General features: G+C 38.9%; 1 protein-coding gene across 1 annotated transcript; it reads right to left on the reverse strand.

Moving 5' to 3' along the window:
• Positions 1–120: 120 nt before the first annotated feature.
• Positions 121–20844, reverse strand: kin (Kin17 DNA and RNA binding protein). The gene is made up of 13 exons (XM_060843100.1): positions 20669–20844; positions 16712–16806; positions 15193–15236; positions 14287–14409; positions 13737–13918; positions 10616–10664; positions 8672–8729; positions 7416–7533; positions 3958–4008; positions 2441–2509; positions 1482–1581; positions 1261–1361; positions 121–466 (listed from the first exon to the last, which is right to left on the reverse strand). Exons 1-13 carry the CDS (start codon positions 20780–20782, stop codon positions 404–406), a joined length of 1167 nt encoding a protein of 388 aa, XP_060699083.1. The 5' UTR covers positions 20783–20844; the 3' UTR covers positions 121–403.
• Between the last annotated feature and the right edge of the window lie 293 nt (positions 20845–21137).

Genomic DNA, 21137 nt, shown 5'->3' on the forward strand with positions numbered 1-21137 from the left:
ACACAACACCAGGTTATAGTCCAACAGGTGCTTCCAATTAAACCAATTGATGATATAACTACAAACATTTAACAAATTAAAATAAAGCTTTATTTGTTTTTTGTTCAAATATATTCTCTAACAATGACTATCACACTCAAACCTTCAAACTGCAACACAAAGCTTTTAAACAGACTTACGTCCAGCAATTATATTAAACAGGAGTTATTACACATACATCGTTCCATTGCAAGAATGAAAGTTTAAACCAAAAAAAGTACAAATTACATTCTTGCAGGAGCTGGGTAGAAGCATTCAAATGTTAGAAATAAAAACCCTGACACAGTAGAGTTTGCAATTTAAAAAAAAATTCAGTGGACACCAACATGATGCTTTGAACTATTAAGTCAACAGTTAACACTGCTTATGCCAACTTTGAAATATCTTCATACTGCACACCTTCAACCTTCCGCCCTTGCAGAGGTCCCTATAAAGAAACAATGATTAATCACCAAACATAGAAGTAATGTCCCCAGTACATCAGAAAATTCAAATCTAATCTAGTAAAACCCCATCTAACTCAACAAACAGACAGAGGCTTTCCATTTCTCATCCCAGGATTTTATGCCTAGTCACAGAATCCCCACAGTGAAGGAAGAGACCACTTAGCCCATCAAGTCTACAGTGACCCTCCAATGAGTATCCCACCCTATCCCTGTAATGATGACTAACCCACCTAGTCTCCATAGCCCTAAACACTACGGGGCAATTTACCATGACCAATCCACCTCACCTGCACACCTCTGAAATATGGGAGGAAACCTAAGAACCTAGTGGAAGCCCATGCAGACACGGGAGAATGCGCAAACTCCATACAATCACCCGAGGTTGGAAGTGAACCTTGTTCCCCAGTGCAGTGAGGCAGCAGTGTTAACCACTGAGCCAGTGTGATGCCCACATTCAATACAATCAGAAGAAAATTCCATGTGTTACGGAGAATCATTGAAACATTTTAAAACTATTTAAAATAAAGCATGATATTAACTGCAAAATTAAAAGGGAGCAACTTGGTGACACTGGATTCCAAAATCAGTGCAACTTTTAAAATTAGTTTCACTGGTCCTACACCAGTTATTATCCTAGCATAGGCAAGAATCAAGGTCTTCGCACATCAGTAGTTAAGTAGTTAGGTAAACAAGTTAGTAGATACACTTAATTTATTTAAGGGATAAGTGACAGTAAAGTAAAGGCCTTTCCCAAGGCAGGAAAATATATACTTACAGATTCTATGATTATTGTAGCACTGAAGTTTTTCTCATTTATAGAATCCAAAACAGCTTCATTTCCTCGGTAACCACCATTCACCACCAACAGCTTCTTACCTAAAATAGGAAGGATTTGATAATTATGTTTCAACCAACACAAATAATAATCAGACTTCTGCAACTATTAACAACCTTCAGTAGAAATACATCAGTTAATAAAGAAAAGGTGAAAATTACCAGGAGCTGGAATGACAGTCTCCAAATGAGTCTGGTCAACTTTCAGTTTGTCTCCAGAATCAATCATTTTAATAATGGCAGTGTACTTTTCTTGCACGTCCTGTAATGAGAGTTGAATTGTACTCTATTAGTGCAATTTTTTTCAGGTAGCTGAATAGAAGGAAGATTTGCATTTATCTAGCATCTCCCACAAATAGCAGAAAACTAAATGATGGGAACAATGGCTTTCAATGTTAGTTGAAATATAAACATTGGCAAGGACACCAGGAGAACTTCCTGCTCATCTCCAAATACCACCAGGTTATCTTTTGCATTCAATCCTGAGGAAGCAGACCAGGCTCCTGTTTAATGGCCCATCTGATAAACAGCAGCAGTGACAGCACAGCACTCCCTCAACATTTCACTTTAGTGATGGTGTAAGAACAACCACGAGCACACCCAAATTCTTGAAAACAGCAAGAAATCATTTCAAGCCTTATTTAGTCCAAGTATCATAGTAGTACATTCTTCGTGTGTGTGTGTGTGTGTGTGTGTGTGTGCGCGCGCGCGTGTGCTGTTGCTCAGACAAGGTAATATTCAATTCAATTCTTCCAATGATTGTTCAGCTGTTAACTGACTGATCTAGCAGGATAGCTTTTACCTGGAAATTCAATTTCCTGTAAAACTTATTGCTGCAGCTCAAAAATTTAGCTTCACATTAGATGGTCAACAGGGTCATTTATTTCTCAAAACAAGTAAAACAAAAGTCTTATCCACAACAATAACAACTTAATTATGTGACCCAAATAGATCAAAGACCTTTACAGCTGTCAGCAATGCACCTGGGAGGCTGAATTATTTGCCAGTTTTCATTATTCATCTGATGGAATGCTAGCAGCAAATAACGGGTTCTACAGCACACGTACCACAGTTTACAGATTAATTGGATTTAGATGTTCCCAAAATATACACTTTCTTACCTTGATCACTGCTTTCTTCTTGTAATATTTTTCACCAAGTTTCTTGGTTATCAATTTAACAACTATTCCCTAGTCAGATGGAAAAAAAAATCAAATTGAATTATTAAAGAGTTCCTGTAACATGTTCATTTTACCACATGCGCAGACCGTGGACAAAGAACTTGGGGTATTATTTTTCTAGGATAGGCTTCTGCCATATTTAGGCAAGCAGTACAACATAGAGCTACCTCAATATCTTCATAGGAACAAAACTTTCCAGATACTGAAAATTTGAAAAATAAACAGAAAATGCTGGCAACATACAGCAAGTCAGATCTGAGGAAACAGCAATTCTGATGAATTATTGATTGAACTGTTACTGGTTTTTTTGCCTGGATCTGAATTTATCCAGCATCTTTGATTTATACTTCCTCTCAGTGTTTATAATGAATCAAAAGATTACAGACGTTTAATCGAGAAAAACTTTTTGATTGAGTTGAACATTTACGTTTGAAATGGATAAATAAAAATGGATAACTATTTCTGTCCATGTTGCATTCAGTTATGTGTATTGGAACAATTCACTCATCTGGACACAGCCTTTGTTTCTGTACTGTAACCGTTACCACCGTGTTGCATCATGAAAAGTTTTGTTATTTAATCTCACCTGTCCTCTTCCTCATCGCAGACTAGGCCTTTAGTTGGCTTTAAAACTCAATTTCTCTTACTTTAGTTGTGATAAAAAAAAATCACCGAGGTTAACTCTGTCTCTCTCTTCACTGATACTCAGTAGGTCAGGGAGTATTTCCAGCACTTTGTTTTTAGTTAACGTTCAATAACATTTGCATAGAAATCCACAATTCCATACAACAAGCTGCTTAAGGGCTATTCTCAGCATTACAGCTGAGAGTTATGAGCCACACTCTCTTCATTGTGAATTTTAACAGAATGAACAGATTTTACTCTCAGTTAGTAACTAAAGGTAAAGCACTACACAACAATTGAGAAAAAAATAAAGTCTCTAGAGCTAACAATTCTATCAAAATAAAAGTCTCTAGAGCTAACAATTCTATCAAAAAAACTTTAACTGGCTATTTTCCATTGCAAGTTTAGGCCAGGCTTCTTAATATTTCAATTTATCAAATAAAGATAATCGAATCCCAGTTTGGGGAAGATTCCACAGGCAAGTAGTCCAGGAATGGAGGCCCAGATACACTTACTTAAATTTTACTAACAAAAATTGACAACACTGTTTTATCGTAACTTGATAAGTTCAAATCCATTTTCACTGAATGACACTGTTATATTTCACAAGTGTTTGTAGGATAGCATTTAGCAAGTTTATCTTTCCGTGCTAATTACTTGTCTCGGACAAAAGAGAAGTGGGCTGCAGCCAAGTTCTTCTATAAGTAACTATGTCTATAGTATCACACAGGAATGACAAAAACAACACTGTTCAGAGACACCAAGTATGTCAGACAAATCAGTAACTGTACAGAGTATTACATGTAAGCACAAGAATTACTTTCTGAACTTACAGTGTGAAGCCAGTAGTCTTTTCTAAGGCTTCTTTTTTTCTGTTCTTCGAACTAAACAAACAAGAAGATATTCAAAATAATTACTCTACTTTCAAAATCATATCCAAAATTAAAAGTTTACTCTACTTCTTAAACCCATCTGCTAAATGAAAAATACAGCAAGTTGGGGAGGCAGAAGTGTAGATTAATTTTTAACAAGTGAGAGTGGCTCACATGAAATGGACCATCATATTCATTTGCAGCTTCCTGTGCAATCCTTATGCAGAAAGCTCAGAAAACTACCATTAGTTCTGAGGAAGGGACACTGGACCTGAATGTATAACTTTGATTTTTCTTCAGGATGTTGCCAGACCTGCTGAACTTTTCCCAGCAACTTCTGCTTTTGTTTCTGATTTACAGCATCTGCAGTTCTTTCGGTTTTTATTTAAGCTCACGAAGGTTGTTAGGCTGAGAGAACAGAACTGGAAAATTTAGTGTTGCTGAAAACAACAGGGATATGGTCACTGCAAGGTAAGTAGCCACAGAAGACAAACATTCTGACTAGCTTTAGAAAGGTTTAAAAAGATATTCCATGTTGTTAGCAGCCTTTGACAAAAGCTGCAAAACAAAGTCATAAATGAAGTGAAAGGAAACAAATCGTTTAGGTATTAGACAATACCTGGAGGCAACTGGAGCTCTGAGGAAGGGTCACTCAACCCGAAACATCAATTCTGATTTCTCACCACAGGCGCTGCCAGACCTGCTGAGCTTTTCAAGGAATTTCCGTTTTTGTCTTTGATTTACAGCATTTGTCTTTTGGTTTTTACCTTAAACTTGAGTTTCAAGTATTCATGGAATCATATGGAACACAAGAGACCCATAGGCCCAACAGGTCTACGTTGACAAAACTACTCTAAATCTGCATGCATTCCATAGCCTTGAATTTTAATGACATTTCAAGTGCTCATCCACACAGTTCTTACAAAGTCTAAGGTTTTCTGCCTCAACTACCTCCTAGGCAGGACAGTTTAGAACCACCACCATCTCTACCCCACCCACCTTTGGGTGAAAAAAGGTTTTCTTCAAATTCCCTCTAAACCCCTACCTTTTATATTAAAATGTTTCCGTCTTGTTACAAACGCTTCAACTAAGGGAAACAGTTGCTTTCTGTCCGTCATGTCCATGCACTTAATAATCTTATACATCTCAATCAGATCCTCTCTTAGCCTTCTCTGCTCGAATGCCCAATATTCCCTGGTTTCTCCTCCTCAACATCATAGTACTGGAAGTGCTGTCGCCAAGTCATTTTTTTGAGGCACTGTGCCAAAGACTGTAGTGCTAGAAGCCCCTTTGCAGAACCTTTACAAAACATTAATCAATGAGCTTCCCTCTGACCCATTAATTTCTTCCACATTCAACTGATACCTACTCACCTAGGTCCAGCCTGCAGACAACAGTGAATGACTTTGTTTTAAGACTGCAATGACGTTCCCGCCTCTTTACTGCTAGCTAATCAAGTGGAGCGGATCTCTGTCATTACGCCACCAATAAAACAGCACCTTTGACAAACCATTTCAAATCCAAGCTGCTTTACAAATGTTGCCAAACAAACATTTGACACTAATAAGAAAATGTATAACTTAAGTTGAATTCAAGTCTTGTATTGTGTGTTAAGAAAGAAAGTCAACTTTAATAGTTTCATTCAGAAGCTTGGTGTGAGGGGAGTCGACAGGGTAGTTTTGTTTACATGCATTTTATTGAGCCATTAAGCCCCTGAGGTGAACAGTTCAGTACATTCAAGAAAGGTAAAAGGAAGAAAATTGTGGTTTTGTTTTTAGCATTGTGGGTCCAATGACAGAGAGAGAACAATCCAGAAATTCAGTCAGGCTTTCTGCAAGTATTAGGTAGTGGAGGCTGAAGTGTCCCGTCAGTATGGACTGTTTGGACCGAAAGGTCTGTATCTGTGTTGTATGACTATGACTCTCAGAAACCTGGCAGAAAAACTGCTGGAAGCTGTTTTAGAACCTCATGTTTGTTCTAAAGTTAAAGTTTAGAATGCAGTTTGTTTAAGGTGTCTACAGGAGAGGTGCAAGCTGAGGAAGAAAAGCACCCTGTGAATGCACAAAACTTTACCAGAAGAAAACTGGTTACAGCCATGTCAGCCTGAACAAGATGCCTTAGCATGGAGATAATGTTACAGAGTATTAGGGTATTGCTGGTGTAATGGACCAAGCCCACCCCCTCAAAACACTTTAAGACAGTTGCCCAGACTCTAACATTTTCTTATTTTAAAGACAGATGTTGAGTAGATATTCCAGGAGTGATGTAGTTGGTCAAACCATTTGGCTTTAAACAAAACAATTTATTTACACACTACATTGACACATGAACAGAAAAAAACAAATTTTAAAATAACTTAATTATTTGAAAACCCAACCAACTTGAAATTGTAACTTAACGAAGGAGCTGTTCTAATACCCGTATCATCCCAAACACACACCCTTGGCAAATAGCAAATTCAAACTCAGGTTCTTACAGACAGGAGAGATTGCAGAGAGAAGAGTCGGGCAGGAAACATGTGTTAAAGCTTGGAATCTTTTTTCACAGTAGCAGCCTCCCTGCTACCAGCAATTTCTGACTGCCTACGAAATTAGACTAAACTAGAGAAAAAAAATCTGAGCTGAGAGAACTAGCCACTCCCCTGCCATTGTTTAAAGTAGCCATTTCCAGACATATCAGCACCTCCACCTTTACAACCCCTATTGGAAAAAACTAAGGACAAAATAACCTTGTTAAAAGGGCAGCATTGTCACACTGGGATAAAAGCAATCATTTGAATTTGAATTTTTATCCTGGTGTTTGTAATAAAATCTTTGTAATATTATTTTTATTTATAATGTAATATCAGTCAAGTGTTCTCTTGTTTCATAAACACTTCATTTTTTGTGTACCAATACACTGGTAGCCTTGTAAATGTGTTCAGTAACTGGACTCATACTAATGGATAACTGTGATTCAAGGGCAACATCTCAAAACCAAGTAAAGATGGACGATAAATTCTGTGTGAGTTCCAGCAACTCCCACACTCCATGAATTAAAAAAAAAGACATCCACTGTTAAAATCAAAGGAAGTGAGAATCTGACACATTAGGTTTCACTCTGGAATTTGTCTTATCCTTTATGAACATAAGCTGGGATCATACAACACCAAGTCACAGAGATACTAACGCAGATGATCAACAGCTTGGTCAAAGCGGTAAGTTTTCATAAGTTCTGCAAATGACAAAGATGTGGAAAAGTTTCAGAAGGAAAGCACAGCATATAGGATCCAGGCAATTTTGAGACATGGCCAGCAATGATGAAGCATTTAAATTCAGGAATAATGGGCTACAACAGAGCCAGACATCTTTACTCCTAATTAAACAAACATTGAAAACCACAGGATCAACTACTGGCTAGTCATCACTGCAGTAATATACCTCCATAATCTCATCTAGTGCAGATTTCTTCTTCTTGTCCTTTGTATCTGAAGATGTACGGCCCGGTTCCTTTCGTTTTACTGAAGCTATCGTTTGCAATGGACTTGGTCCCAGCGTACTGAAAAACATACAAGATATGGTCTACAAATTCTTTTGTAGTTAATTGGCTGAATTCAGCATCCCTGACCTCTTTTCTCAAAGCTAAGCAAACCTTTTTATGGTGCAGAACACATTGCATTCAGACAGAATAAAGTTAGTGGATTCTTCTTTAGAATCAGTTGAACATGAAGAACATGCAATAATTGAAAAAAGGTTCATAAGGTGGTGAATTTTTAGAATTCTCTCCAACAGAAGGCTGTGGAAACGCAGTCATTAAATATGTTCAAGACAAAAGATTTACAGATTTCCAGTTACAAATGACATCACAGAATACGGGGATAGCACGTGAATACATCACTGAGGTAGATGATCCATCATGATCTAAAATGGAGTTGGAGAGAGGGCTGAATAGCCTACTCTGAACCTTACGTTCCTATTCCACAAATTGTAGGCATTGATAGAACCTTTCTTTCTCTCGACTGTACTCACAATCTGAACAAATACTCCACATTTCCAAAAGTGGAACTAAATGAGTTTTCATAATTATATTTAGCTTAGGCTCTTAGAGTTCATATAATGGTCAATTATTCAAAGATAAAAAGGAAGTCAAGCATTGATGAGGCAACAATTATCATTTACAAAAGACCAAATGGAAGTTGTAATGACTGGGCTGCTCTGCTACTAGAATGTCTATTGACTAGAAGCATTAGAGCATAGTTACATCATTAATCACATGCTCACACAGTAGTTTGGGTAGAGAGGCAGAGGATAAGGAGGAGGAATAACAAACAAAAATTGAACTGAATAACTATGGATAGCTCCTATGGCTATTGTCTGCCTTGGAAGTACTGTTCTACAGGCTGCCTAGTAGCCTGAACAAGTAAGAGTGAAAGAAAAATTGTGAAAATCAGCTGTCCTATTCAAAGAAAGATGACATTTTAAAAAGGACAAAGAATGCAATTGAATGCTTTTAAGAAAGCAAAAACAAAATGACCCTAAAAAATTAATCTTAGCTACAATTTCTTTTGCAAAACGTATTTCCTTTCTCAGTTATCAGCCAAATCAGAACTATATTAAGAAAAATCGAAACATTTTCTAATAGGTTTTCAAGGAATGTGTTCTTAACTTGTAGGATAACAGCAAGATAGATTTCTTACCTAGATTTAGGAGCTGCTGTAGCTGATGCACTTTGTCCTTTGTTTAAGTTAAAGGCAACTATAAACAAAAGAAATAAATCAAGACGTTTATGTTGATTGTTAATAGTTTACAAGTGTTAGAAATATATAGTTTGAATCTTTCTATGGAATCTCCTCTTCTACTTAAAAGAGTATAACTTCAAAAGCATCTTAAAGAATGAGCAGCTTCCACAATTAATCTATCTTTCCAACTGTAGCCATGAAAACATAAATTAGAAAACAATACTAAAATTATTAGAACAGTATTGAGAACAATAATAATGCTGAAACATTTTTAACAAAATAAGTGATTAGACATCTAAAGACATATCCTTAAGCTCCTCCGGTTTCATTTAAGGTGTAATTGTTTCTGTAATTATGTATGTACTAATGAGTTGGGTGGGAGGAAATAATATAATCACAAATTATCTGTTGATAAATTAAAATTCCAAAAACTGAAAATGCTACAATCAAGAAAGGAAATATTGAGGAATAGCTCAATCATAACCTCAGAAACTGCCAATACGATGAAAGATACATACTGAAATATTATTAGACGAAAGTTCCAGTTTTAACTTATCTTTAGCACAGAATGTTGTGGTTCTGTTCGCCGAGCTGGGAATTTGTGTTGCGGACGTTTCGTCCCCTGTCTAGGTGACATCCTCAGTCCTTGGGAGCCTCCTGTGAAGCGCTTCTGTGATCTTTCCTCCGGCATTTGTAGTGGTTTGAATCTGCCGCTTCCAGTTGTCAGTTCCAGCTGGCCGGAAGCAGCAGATTCAAACCACTACAAATGGAGGAGGAAAGATCACAGAAGCGCTTCACAGGAGGCTCCCAAGGACTGAGGATGTCACCCAAACAGGGGACGAAACGTCTGCAACACAAATTCCCAGCTCAGCTAACAGAACCACAACAACGAGCACCCGAGCTACAAATCTTCTCACAAACTTTTAGCACAGAATGTTTGGTACCTGCTTCTTAAGTGTTTTTACCATTGCTTAACTCATGTGCATTGATAGAAATGAGAAGCTATAATGTACTAAGTGCTGTCAGTGGTCATGCAAATAAAGAACTTGCAGTGATCTAGCATCTTTAACATTGTAAAGCACCCCAAGGTACTTCATCGGAGTGCCAAACAAAATCTGACATCAAGCTATGCAAGATGCTACGACAGACGATCAAATGTATGGTCAAGGTTTCAAGGAGCAAAATTTGTTCACAGATATATAAGAAACTGTTAATAGGTTACAAGTGGTCTAAGTACGACTTTCAAGATTCATCAAGGGACCACGGGTGAGTTAGTAGTGGGATTTTTAAAAAAAACTTTCATTTGTGTAAGAACAATTCTGGACATAAATACACATACATATATCCTATAAGTATGATAACAGGAGCAGGAAATGGTAGATTTTGTGGTATAGTCGTAGTGTCCCTATCTCTAAGCAAGAAGGCCTGGGTTCAAGTCACACCTGCTCCAGAATTGTTTCATAGCATTTCAGAACAGGTAGATAAGAAATTTACTTGAAAAAAGAAGAACAAGGGAGGAAATAGAACAAGAGTAATAATTTGCTAAAAAAAAGATAAATTAATTCACAATGAATTCAATCAAAGGAATGGTCTGAAATGTTATTCATGCAATTAGTTAGCAAATATCAGAGAGGGTGACATTTGGAATACCACTACTGGGATTCAACACATGAATGGAGAATAGGCACCAAGGCTAATTCCTTAGTACAAACTTCAAGGATTACATAGATATTCGGTTACTAGGAGCAAAGTATTGTCAGAACATTTCTTGCTTTTTCACAAGAAATAAGATTTTTGATGGAGACTGAAAAGCAATTAAGTGATATGCAATAGACAGAATGCACTGCAATATTCTGGCCAAGTTAGGAGGACAAACACATTACTCATTCACATCAGACATACCTTTTTCTTCCTCATTTTCTCTTTTCAATTCTGTAAAAACTGGAATGTCCTAAAAGATTAAATACGTAAACATATTTCTTTTAAGAACTTTCAATTATATAGCACCTTTCAGAGAATTAAATGTTTTGAGGTGCTTCACAAGAGTGTTATCAAAAACAATTTGTCACATAACGAGGTTTTTAAAATAGATGACCAAAATTTTGATAAATAGTCTAAGCAGGACGTATACACTTAATGGGAAGGTCCTAGGGAGTGTTGCTGAACAAAGAGACCTTGGAGTGCAGGTTCATAGCTCCTTGAAAGAGGAGTCGCAAGTAGACAGGATAGTGAAGGCAGCATTTGGTATGCTTTCATTTATTGGTCAGAGTATTGAGTACAGGAGTTGGGAGGTCATGTTGCAGCTGTACAGGGCATTGGTTAGGCTACTGTTGGAGCATTACGTATAATTCTGGTCTCCTCCCTATCGGAAAAATGTTGCGAAACTTGAAAGGGTTTAGAAAAGATTTACAAGGATGTTGCCCGAGTTGGAGGATTTGAGCTATAGGGAGAGGCTGAACAGGCTGGGGCTGTTTTCCCTGGAGCGTCAGAGGCTGAAGGGTGACCTTATAGAGGTTTACAAAATTATGAGGCTCATTAGACTTTGGATTAGACTTACAGTGTGGAAACAGGCCCTTTGGCCCAACAAGTCCACACCGACCCGCCGAAGCGAAACCCACCCATACCCCTACATTTACCCCTTACCTAACACTACGGACAATTTAGCATGGCCAATTCACCTGACCCGCACATCTTTGGACTGTGGGAGGAAACCGGAGCACCCGGAGGAAACCCACGCAGACACGGGGAGAACGTGCAAACTCCACACAGTCAGTCACCTGAGTCGGGAATTGAACCCGGGTCTCAGGTGCTGTGAGGCAGCAGTGCTAACCATTGTGCCACCGTGCCGCCCACGAATAGGGTAGGGTAAACAGACAAAGTCTTTTCCCTGGGGTCAGGGAGTCCAGAACTAGAGGGCATAGGTTTAAGTTGAAGGGGGAAGATATAAAAGAGACCTACAGAGCAACTTTTCACACAGAGGGTGGTATGTGTATGGAATGAGCTGCTAGAGGAAGTAGTGGAGGCTGGTACAATTGCAACATTTAAGAGGCATTTGGATGGGTATACGAATAGGAAGGGTTTGGAGGGATATGGGCCATGTGCTGGCAGGTGAGACTAGATTGGGTTGGGATATCTGTTTGGCATGGACGGGTTGGACTGAAGGATCTGTTTCTACGCTGTACATCTCTATGACTCTAGTAAATTTTCAGCAAGGTCTTAAAGGGGAAGTGTAGAGAGATTAGAGCCTAGATCTTGGTGCAAGTACAGCTCCCAATGGCAAATGGTGCAAATCGAACAAAAGGCCAGAAGTGACAGGGCACAGCTAACTGGAGAATTAGAGGAATTAAACAGATAGCGGCGATATTGCCAAGTGATTTGAAACTAAGGATGAGAATTTTCAAACTCAGGCATCAGTGGCTGAAAATCAACTTAGATAAGTGAGCACAGGGCTGATGAGCGAACAACACTTGGTACAAAGAAGGTACAAGGAGAGCAGCAGAATAATCAACTCAAGAGGCAATTGCGAACTATCGGAATGTTTTAGCTACAAAACTGCACCCATATTTAACTGGAATCACCCTGTGGCAGTTACATTGTTTCAAAGCAACATAAGGATTCTTGAACTAAAAAAAACTTATATATCTTAAACTGCAGGCATATCTTTCCCCACAAAATATGTTGTTCACTTTGCTGCTACATTAAATAATTAAATGATTGATTGAATGGTTTGTTTGCTTATCTGATTGAAAAGAGGCAGTTACAAGATTAATACATATGAAGACCATTCAGCTCATTCGTAGATCATAAACTTCAGAGAAAAAGAGGACCAAGTGTGAAAAAGAGAGAGAAAACTGGGGCAGAGTATATTGTGAGCTATGGTTACTGTCAGTTGCCAAAAATACCAATACCTCTTTTAGTCATTGATTAGTTTCTCAAAATACAGACTGTCTCTGAAAATCCAATGCTTTTTCTACGTAGCGTGGAGTGTATTTTTTCTGATGGCATAGCAAAGTAAAATTTCCATTAAAATTATTAATCACAAATAAGACAAAGAACATAAACAGATTTAAGTGAAAATATTTCTATAGAAAGAAAGTTTCAGTCATTTTCAGAAGCTACAATTCACTTATTTTCAAGAAAAATAAATTAGATTGTGCCAAAACAGTTGAAGGCTCTGCCACTCACACTGCAGAAAGAAAAAGTGAACAGAGAAGGCTGGACCCAATTGAAAGGCTACATAGCTGTGTGTATATAATGGGGAAAAGAGGTCTTTGTCACAGAAAGTGTGCACTTTGAATTCTTTGCATTGCAAGGTGACAAGAAGCTAATGAGAATCATAGAGGTTAGAGTCGTTGTGGAATAAAGTGTGGGTGGTCAAATTTTAAACAAGTTGGAACTGATGGAGAGTCTAGCTCAAGAGGCTGGCAAGCAGCACATGGGGAAAATCAGTTTTCAAGAAACAAGCAAATAGATAAATGGAGAGATAACGGTTTGAGTTGTAGATAGAGGCAGAGGTGGATCATACTGCCAAGATGAAAATAAAATGATCTCAGTGATGATAGAATATCAGCTTGTCAACTAAGGTCATGGTTAAGCAGAACTGTAAGATTGCCAGCCATTATGTCCTAATGCGAAGGAAGATCGATTTTGGAGGAGCATGGAGACATGGGCAAGCTTAACACGAGGAATTGAAACAGATGATCTTGGATTTGGAAATATTAAGTTGATACTGGGCAATGATCGTGCAATACAATGATAGCTATAGAGCCAACATCCATGCTACAGGAACAACAGCTGCTGTCTGCATTTATTAAATAGTTTATCCAGGGTTTGTGCATAATATTTTTGAGGGTAGCAAGGGGAATAGGAGCATAAGAATGGAACTTTACAATACTTGTGAGCTGTAATTCAGGGATGGAAGAAACCATGACAAACAATCAGCTGGAAAGTTTGGAACAGGCGATACGGAGGTGCACCACAAACTGATATATAATAAATTCCTCGGTACAAATCAATGTTTTACCTCTTCTTTTCCTTCTTTTCCTCTCCTAACTAGTTCTTCAATAAACTTGGAATTTCTTTCCTCATCATCCAGCTCCTGCTTCTTTTTTTTCTCTAGCTCCTGTTGTCTACAAATAGTTTCTGGATCACGATCAATGTATTGAATGTACCAGCCCTTTGGAGTTTCATCCACTTTGCAGTAACCTGAAATTGGAACGCAAAACACTTGCAATGCAAAAAGCTATTGAGATTAATTTGTGTATACACACATTTGATAATTACAGTTGACTGAATAGTAATTTAAAGGACATGGATCTCAAACTGCCCATTTAATCATCGTCTTGGTGCAAGACTGATAGGAACTACTTCATCACAGCTCAATAGTGCCAAACTAGGATTCTTCAAATAAATTTCAGCTGGAGTAATGCAGTGTTCAGTGATGCCTGAATTTGATTAAACTTGATCCTTACACCACAAATTGTAAAACAATGCAGGAAATCTTTTTTTTAAATGAAGATATAAGGGAGGGGTAAGATTAGCTCAAGAATGAAAATCTAACAGATCTTTCTCACCTTCTCTGCCTAGCCACTTGGTGAAATCAGTCAGTGTCTCCCACATTGTTGCATTCATATGAACATGCTCCCTGTGACTGATGTATTCATTGTAGATAACATTGTTGTGAACACGTTTAGTTCCTAGAAAAAGAAAGTCCAATTATCTTACTACTAGAAGAAATAAATATTGTTGTAACAACAACATTTATGCTGATATCGGATCAGTACCAGGATCAAAAATTAAAGCAAAACTCCAAACAAATGAGACTGGGTATACTGGTACTGACACTGGCAGCAAACTAGTAGCATCTTGTTCTCTACCTAGTCGTGTAATTCCCTATGTGGAGTTAACAGAGGTGGCAGCCAAAGATGAAATACTCTTTAATACAAAAGGTACTGTTGAAAACAAAAGTCAGATCCAAAAGGAAGTCACTCCATGTCATTATTTGGCATTTACTTAGTACTGTTGTTGAGCAGATAATATATGAAGATTATCTATAAAATCTCTGAACTACATATTAGCAGATACCTTGGGCACTGAATGTAAACGTTCAAGTTACATACACAAATGATTATTTGAAACAGCAGATTACTTATTTCACATTTCTAAAGCTTGGTTTGTTTGTAAATGGAAATAAGAGAAAAGTTTTTGTCACCTTTCAGTAAGGAGCTAATATATTGCCAATTAATGTTGAATGAATAGACATACTGAAAAAGGTCAGCATGCAGCTTGTGTGCTTCTTTTCTGGAGACAAATGATGCACCACTGGGAAACAGTACAAATATCATAATACAACAAAAGAAGAGGCAAACCAGCAAGAAATACTGGTTAGATTTATCAGTGATGCTTCAAAATGTGAGCTCTCTATGAACTAAATTCAATTCAAATTGTTTTTTTGCCATAAAAGTCTATCGGAAACTCACCAAAGCGTCTTCTAAGAAGTTCAAGAAATTCATTGCGAAACTCCCTGGAGGAAAACAAAGAATTGTGTGCAATACTTCACCGAAACAGCAGCATTTACCATTCATTAAAAATGTCAACACTGCCGTGTTATAGAACTGAATCATAGCACAAAAGAGGATATTTGGTCCAATGTACTTGTGCTGGCCATCTGAAAAGGCTAACAAATTATTTTTCCCTGTTCTTGTTCTGTAATCCAGTAAATGTTCTCTTTTTAAGTAGAGATCCAATTATTTTTTGAAAGATACAATTAAATCAGTTTCCACCAGCCTTCCAGACAATTCATTCAGAAACATAAATTAGAGTAAAACAAAAATTTTCATCTTTCATCCCCCACCCCTGCATCTTTGCCCGTTAAAATAATTCCAAGCTCTCAATCTCTAAAACAAAACCAACATCTAACAATTTACAATGTCTTCAAGTAATTTGTGAATTGAACAAAGACACAATGTGTCCTATAGCTACAACACAAATCATATTAGTTTGGTATTTTGCCTTGATTCTGACATCACTTTGAGGCAGCAGGTTCGTGTTGAATGATCAGCTTAGCATCAGTGACAGCTTAAATTAAACCAGTGCAAAGGCTACATTCTTGAACTTTAAACCTGAAATTTCAGATAGCTCCATACAACAATCCCTGGAACTTGTTTCTTCTGCATGGACCTTCGAGATCAATATGCAACAGCAACTTCAAATGTCAATGCAATGACCTGCATCAGCATGCCAATCATTATTTAGAGAATATTAGAGAGCATGCAGCCGTGCAGCCTAGAGAAAATGTTGGTCCCTTGAGGTGTATAATTTTCTAGCATTTTAAACTTTTTACTTAAACAGCGATGTTTAGGGTCACAGCACTCTAAAAGCAGGCACTGAGGTAATATCATTTAATTGAGTGTGAAACTATTTCCCAAGTTAGCCGTTCACTTTAGGCCTTCATGCATAAGTATGTGATCAAATAAGAAACTTCATTTTGAGGCACAAACTAGAGCAGACTTGATTACTGGATGCCCTCTTTGCATGCTGCTGTATTCTATAATAAGAAGAATACTAATTATTTGTAAAATTATTTCATTATATTTAGAGCCCAGTTTTCAAAATGACGGTTATGGTAATGGCAGGAGAAATACACAGGAATATAAAAATTAGAATCATGATAGGCCATTCAAGCCTACTCTGCTACTTGGTAAGATTTGCTCTAGTTGTAACTTCAACTCCATTTTCCCATCTCTCCCCTGTCAACTCCCTCATCAATCAAATTTGTATCAAATACATTCTTCTGCAGAACTGTAATGGAGCAAGAGAAAATAAATCTGTTCAAATTGAGGAACAACCAAATTGGAAACAGCTAGAAGGGAAAGGTTGCAAGAAATCTTATTCCAAGTTAAAGCATTATGCATCATCCAAAATTTATAACTTCCAGCACTTAACATCACGTTGGGCACATCTGGCAGTAATTCTTAAAGGGTGCCAAACTATACATACTCTGAAAAGTAGTCCATGAACTGCTGTGGGTTCTCTGAAGCCAGCAGAAGCTGCCGTTGGTGAGATTCTGACATGCAGTGACATTTGAAGCCATTCTGGAATACAACACAAACAATATCAATATTCTTATTCCACAGTTTTCCAGGGAAAAAATGACCACTAAACAATACAGCCTGGTTATCCAATTCTTTGCTTTCTTTCTACTGAAATATCTCCACATCATTTATACTGTACTGATTTATAATACGAAATAAATCCTTGCATTTGCATAGATCTTTTCAGATTCCTTTTTGAAATTATTCAACCACAGAACTAACAGTCACCCAGTCATTTACTGTCTATAAAGCCTCTATATCAAAAGGAATCATGAGGAATTAAAACTGAACTCAATACAATTACAGTTATGCTCAAGCCATGTAGTATTTTAAGATCACTCTTTTGAATAATGCTGTTACAAATTGTTTTTTCTTATACTTGTGGGAAAGTGGGTTTTCAGCACTAGCAATCTGTCTAAGGCATCTTTCCGGTTTTGAAACTTTTATCTCCACTACTTCTACTGAGAACATATTACATATTTCCAGCCTTGACAGAATGTGTTAAGGTACTTCGCCAACAAAGTCTCTACATATCATTCCAGATCGGAGCGTAGTAGAGTCATAGAGTCACTCAGGAGAGAAACAGATCCTTTGGTCCAACTCATTGATGCTGACCAAGTTTCCCCAGACTAAATTAGTCCCATTTGCCCATGTTTGGCCCATATTCTTTTAAACCTTTCCTATTCATTAACTGTCCAGATGTATTTTAAACGTTATAACTATATCTGCATCTATCACTTCTTCTTGCAGTTCATTCCAGAGCCAAACCACCCTATGTGTGACAAAGCTTTCCCTCTGTAAAAATGTCCTCTAGTTTCAAATTCACCTACCCTAATCTGCAATAATTATTCATAATTAGCCACAACTTTGATAAAAGATATTTTCAATTTAGACATTTGAACTGTCATTTAGAAAAAAATACAGTGCACCTATAATAAACAACTCCTGGCTAGATGCTCCGTAATTTTAAAGACCTCTATGGAGTCTACACCCAGAAAGCACAGTCTCAGACCAAAGAGACACCAATTTATGACATGACATGAGAAATTTCTTCTGTCAGAGGATTGTGTATCTTTGGAACTCCTTGGCACAGAGCACAGTGAGGGCTCCTTGAATCTAGTTAAGGCTGAGGTAGATAGGTTCTTGACCAGTAGAGGAATCAAGGGTTACATGGAAAATGCAGGCACGTGGTTTTGAGGAATGTTGGCTCAGCCATGATCCTAATGAATAGCAGAGGAGCTCGAGGGGCTAAATGACTTACTCCTGTTCCTATCTATTATGGCACTATGGAGATCCCCTAATCGGTCTTCTTTCAAAGGAGAATAAAAGATCCCATCTGTTTGTCATTCCCGATATGTATAGCCTAGCGATTCTTGGATAAATCCTCACCCTCTGCTGACTCTCTATATCCTTTTGGGCTATTTTCCCTGGAGTATTGGAGGCTGAGGGATTATCTTCGAGTAAAAAATGAGGTCTGCAGATGCTGGAGATCACAGCTGAAAATGTGTTGCTGGTCAAAGCACAGCAGGCCAGGCAGCATCTCAGGAATAGAGAATTCGATGTTTCGAGCATAAGCCCTTCATCAGGAATGCCTGATGAAGGGCTTATGCTCGAAACGTCGAATTCTTTATTCCTGAGGTGCTGCCTGGCCTGCTGTGCTTTGACCAGCAACACATTTTCAGGCTGAGGGATTACCCTATTTTATAAAATCATGAGGGGCTTGGATAGGTTAAATAGGCAAGGTATTTTCCCCAGGGTGGGGGAGACCAAAACTAGAGGGCATAGGTTCAGGGTGAGAGGGGCAAGGTATAAAAAGGCCCTAAAGAGCAACATTTTCATGCAGTGGAATGAGCTGCCAGAGGAAGTGATGGAGGCAGATCCAATTACAACATTTAAAAGGCATCTGAATAGGTATATGAATAGGAAGGGTTTAGAGGGATATGAGACATATGCTGGCAAATGGGTCTAGATTTATATAGGATATATGGTCAGCACGGAGAGCTGGACCGAAGGTTCTGTTCCCGTGCTGTATATGTCTATGACTCAATGACTTTCAATTTTTTGATGCAGTGTAATTCCCATGTAGAAGAAACTAATCTGATAAACTCTCTGAAACACTGACAGAAAATGCTGGATTAACTCAGCAGATCTGGCAACATCTGTGTGCATGTGAGACAGAGAAAGCAGAGTTAATGTTTCAAGTACAGAGACCCTTTTCCTTACTCTGAAAACAACAAATGTTGGAGATCACAGCAGGTCAGACAGCATTCATGGGGAAAGAGAAAGAGTCAGAAGCTCACATTCTGAGTCAAGATGAGTCTGACCCACTGTGATCTCCAGCATTTGTTAACTGCTGAAGATTCCAGCATCTAGAGTAATTTTCCCCTTGTTCTCCTCAGAAGATGACAGTGGCCTTCCCAACAAAGTTAAAAATCACGCAACACCAGGTTACAGTTCAACACCAGATTTATTTGAAAGTGTAAGCTTTTGGAATGCTGCTCCTTTATCAGGAAGCTAGTCGAGCAGGATACATGGGACACAGGTAAACCTGCAGGACTATAACCTGGCATTGTGTGCTTTTTAACTTTTCTACCCCAGCCCAACACCAGTACCTCCAGATCACAGAATGTACAGTAAGAGATCAAAGTATCATACAGTTGATGAAATGTGTTAGATAAGCATGGATGGCTGTTAAGTCTTCAATCATTTAGAATGGGGATGCAAGAATCTCAGAATTTATTTCAAGTCACAAGATAACTTTGAGGCTTTATCATGATGAGGAGGTGCCGGTGTTGGACTAGAATGGACACACCTCACCAGGTTATTGTCCAACAGGTTTGTTTGTAAGTACTAGCTTTTGGAGCACTATTCCTTCGTCAGATAGTTACTGGGGCAGGGTCATGAGACACAGAATTTATAAAATCACCATGTCATGCAACTGATACGAGAAATTGAACAAACCTAGATTGCTAGGTGAAAGTGAGTATTGCAGATGCTGGAGATCAGAATCAAAATTAGAGTGGTGCTAGAAAAGCACAGCAGGTCAGGCAGCATTTGAGGAGCAGGAAAATTGACGCTTCGGGCAAAAGCCCTTCATCAGAAAGAAAAACTAGATTGCTGTTAAGTCTTTCATAATGGATTGCAGGTTTCGATTCATTAACATGCAAATCCCAGAGCTTCTTTCAAGTCACATTCTCGAGATAGCATAAGGTTTATTTTTTTTAAAGTGACATCTCAGTTTTAACACTATATATTAATAAATAGGTGACACCTCAGCTCAGACAACGCATTAAAGGTGTGAGGTTAGAGACTGTCTGTATGCCAACCTGGAGTCAGACTCCAGATGTGGTGCGATTTTTAAACTCTATACAACAACAACAGCAGCAACACCAGCAGCAGCAGCAACACCAACACCAGCAGCAGCAACACCAGCAGCAGCAACAACACCAACACCAGCAGCAGCAGCAGCAGCAACACCAACACCAGCAGCAGCAGCAACACCAACACCAGCAGCAGCAGCAACACCAACACCAGCAGCAACAACACCAACACCAGCAGCAACAACACCAACAACAACACCAGCAGCAGCAGCAGCAGCAACACCAACAACAACACCAGCAGCAGCAACACCAACAACACCAGCAGCAGCAGCAGCAACACCAGAAACAGCAACAACACCAGCAGCAGCAGCAGCAGCAGCAACACCAGAAACAGCAACAACACCAGCAGCAGCAGTAGCTCCCCCACATCATGGCTTCCCTGACAAAGGAGGCCTTCCTTCTTGGAGGGATGGTGCTGGAGGACCAGCGAGGCCCTGAATGCTGCACCCAGGCAGGAACTGCGCGTACTCTGGTTCGCTCACCTCATCCCGACACTGTTTCTGACACATCTGACAGTACCATCGCAGTTTCTGCAGCCCCTTCGACTTAATGCGGTTTGCGATCGCCTTGGGAGTCAGGAACTCGGCTTTGCCCATCTTTCGGCGGCGGCGGCGGACTGACAGCGCACAAAGTGCTGACGTCTCCGCACCCCGCAGAAGGTGATGACGTCACCGACGCCCTTGCGTATTCGTCACCGCCTTCCAGCCAGCTGCTTTTTCTTAAACCTGTTCAGCCTTCCTCTTTGCGTTGTTTTTTTCCCCCGGTAATTTAAAATCCGAGGAGCCGGAATATTTACAACTTTACCGCGGGCAACACATTCGGAGGTGGAGAGGGTGAAAAAGACGTGTCGAATGGCCTTCTGGGAACTGTAGTTCGAACACCGGCTTGACGCGGCCTGTCGGCGGTAGAGGGGACTACGGCCCCCAACGTGCAGCGCGCGGTTGGCGGTCC

This window comes from Hemiscyllium ocellatum, chromosome 23, assembly GCF_020745735.1.
Source record: "Hemiscyllium ocellatum isolate sHemOce1 chromosome 23, sHemOce1.pat.X.cur, whole genome shotgun sequence".
Classification (NCBI taxonomy): Eukaryota; Metazoa; Chordata; class Chondrichthyes; order Orectolobiformes; family Hemiscylliidae; genus Hemiscyllium; species Hemiscyllium ocellatum.

Bases quoted from the DNA above. Each gene is read 5' to 3' on its own strand.
- kin (XM_060843100.1), bottom strand. From the start codon at position 20,782: ATGGGCAAAGCCGAGTTCCTGACTCCCAAGGCGATCGCAAACCGCATT. The intron at 7,534-8,671 runs GTAAGAAATCTA...TATGTTTTTCAG, and splicing joins ACAGCAGCTCCTAAATCTAG to TACGCTGGGACCAAGTCCAT. The intron at 1,362-1,481 runs GTAATTTTCACC...TTCCTATTTTAG, and splicing joins GACTGTCATTCCAGCTCCTG to GTAAGAAGCTGTTGGTGGTG.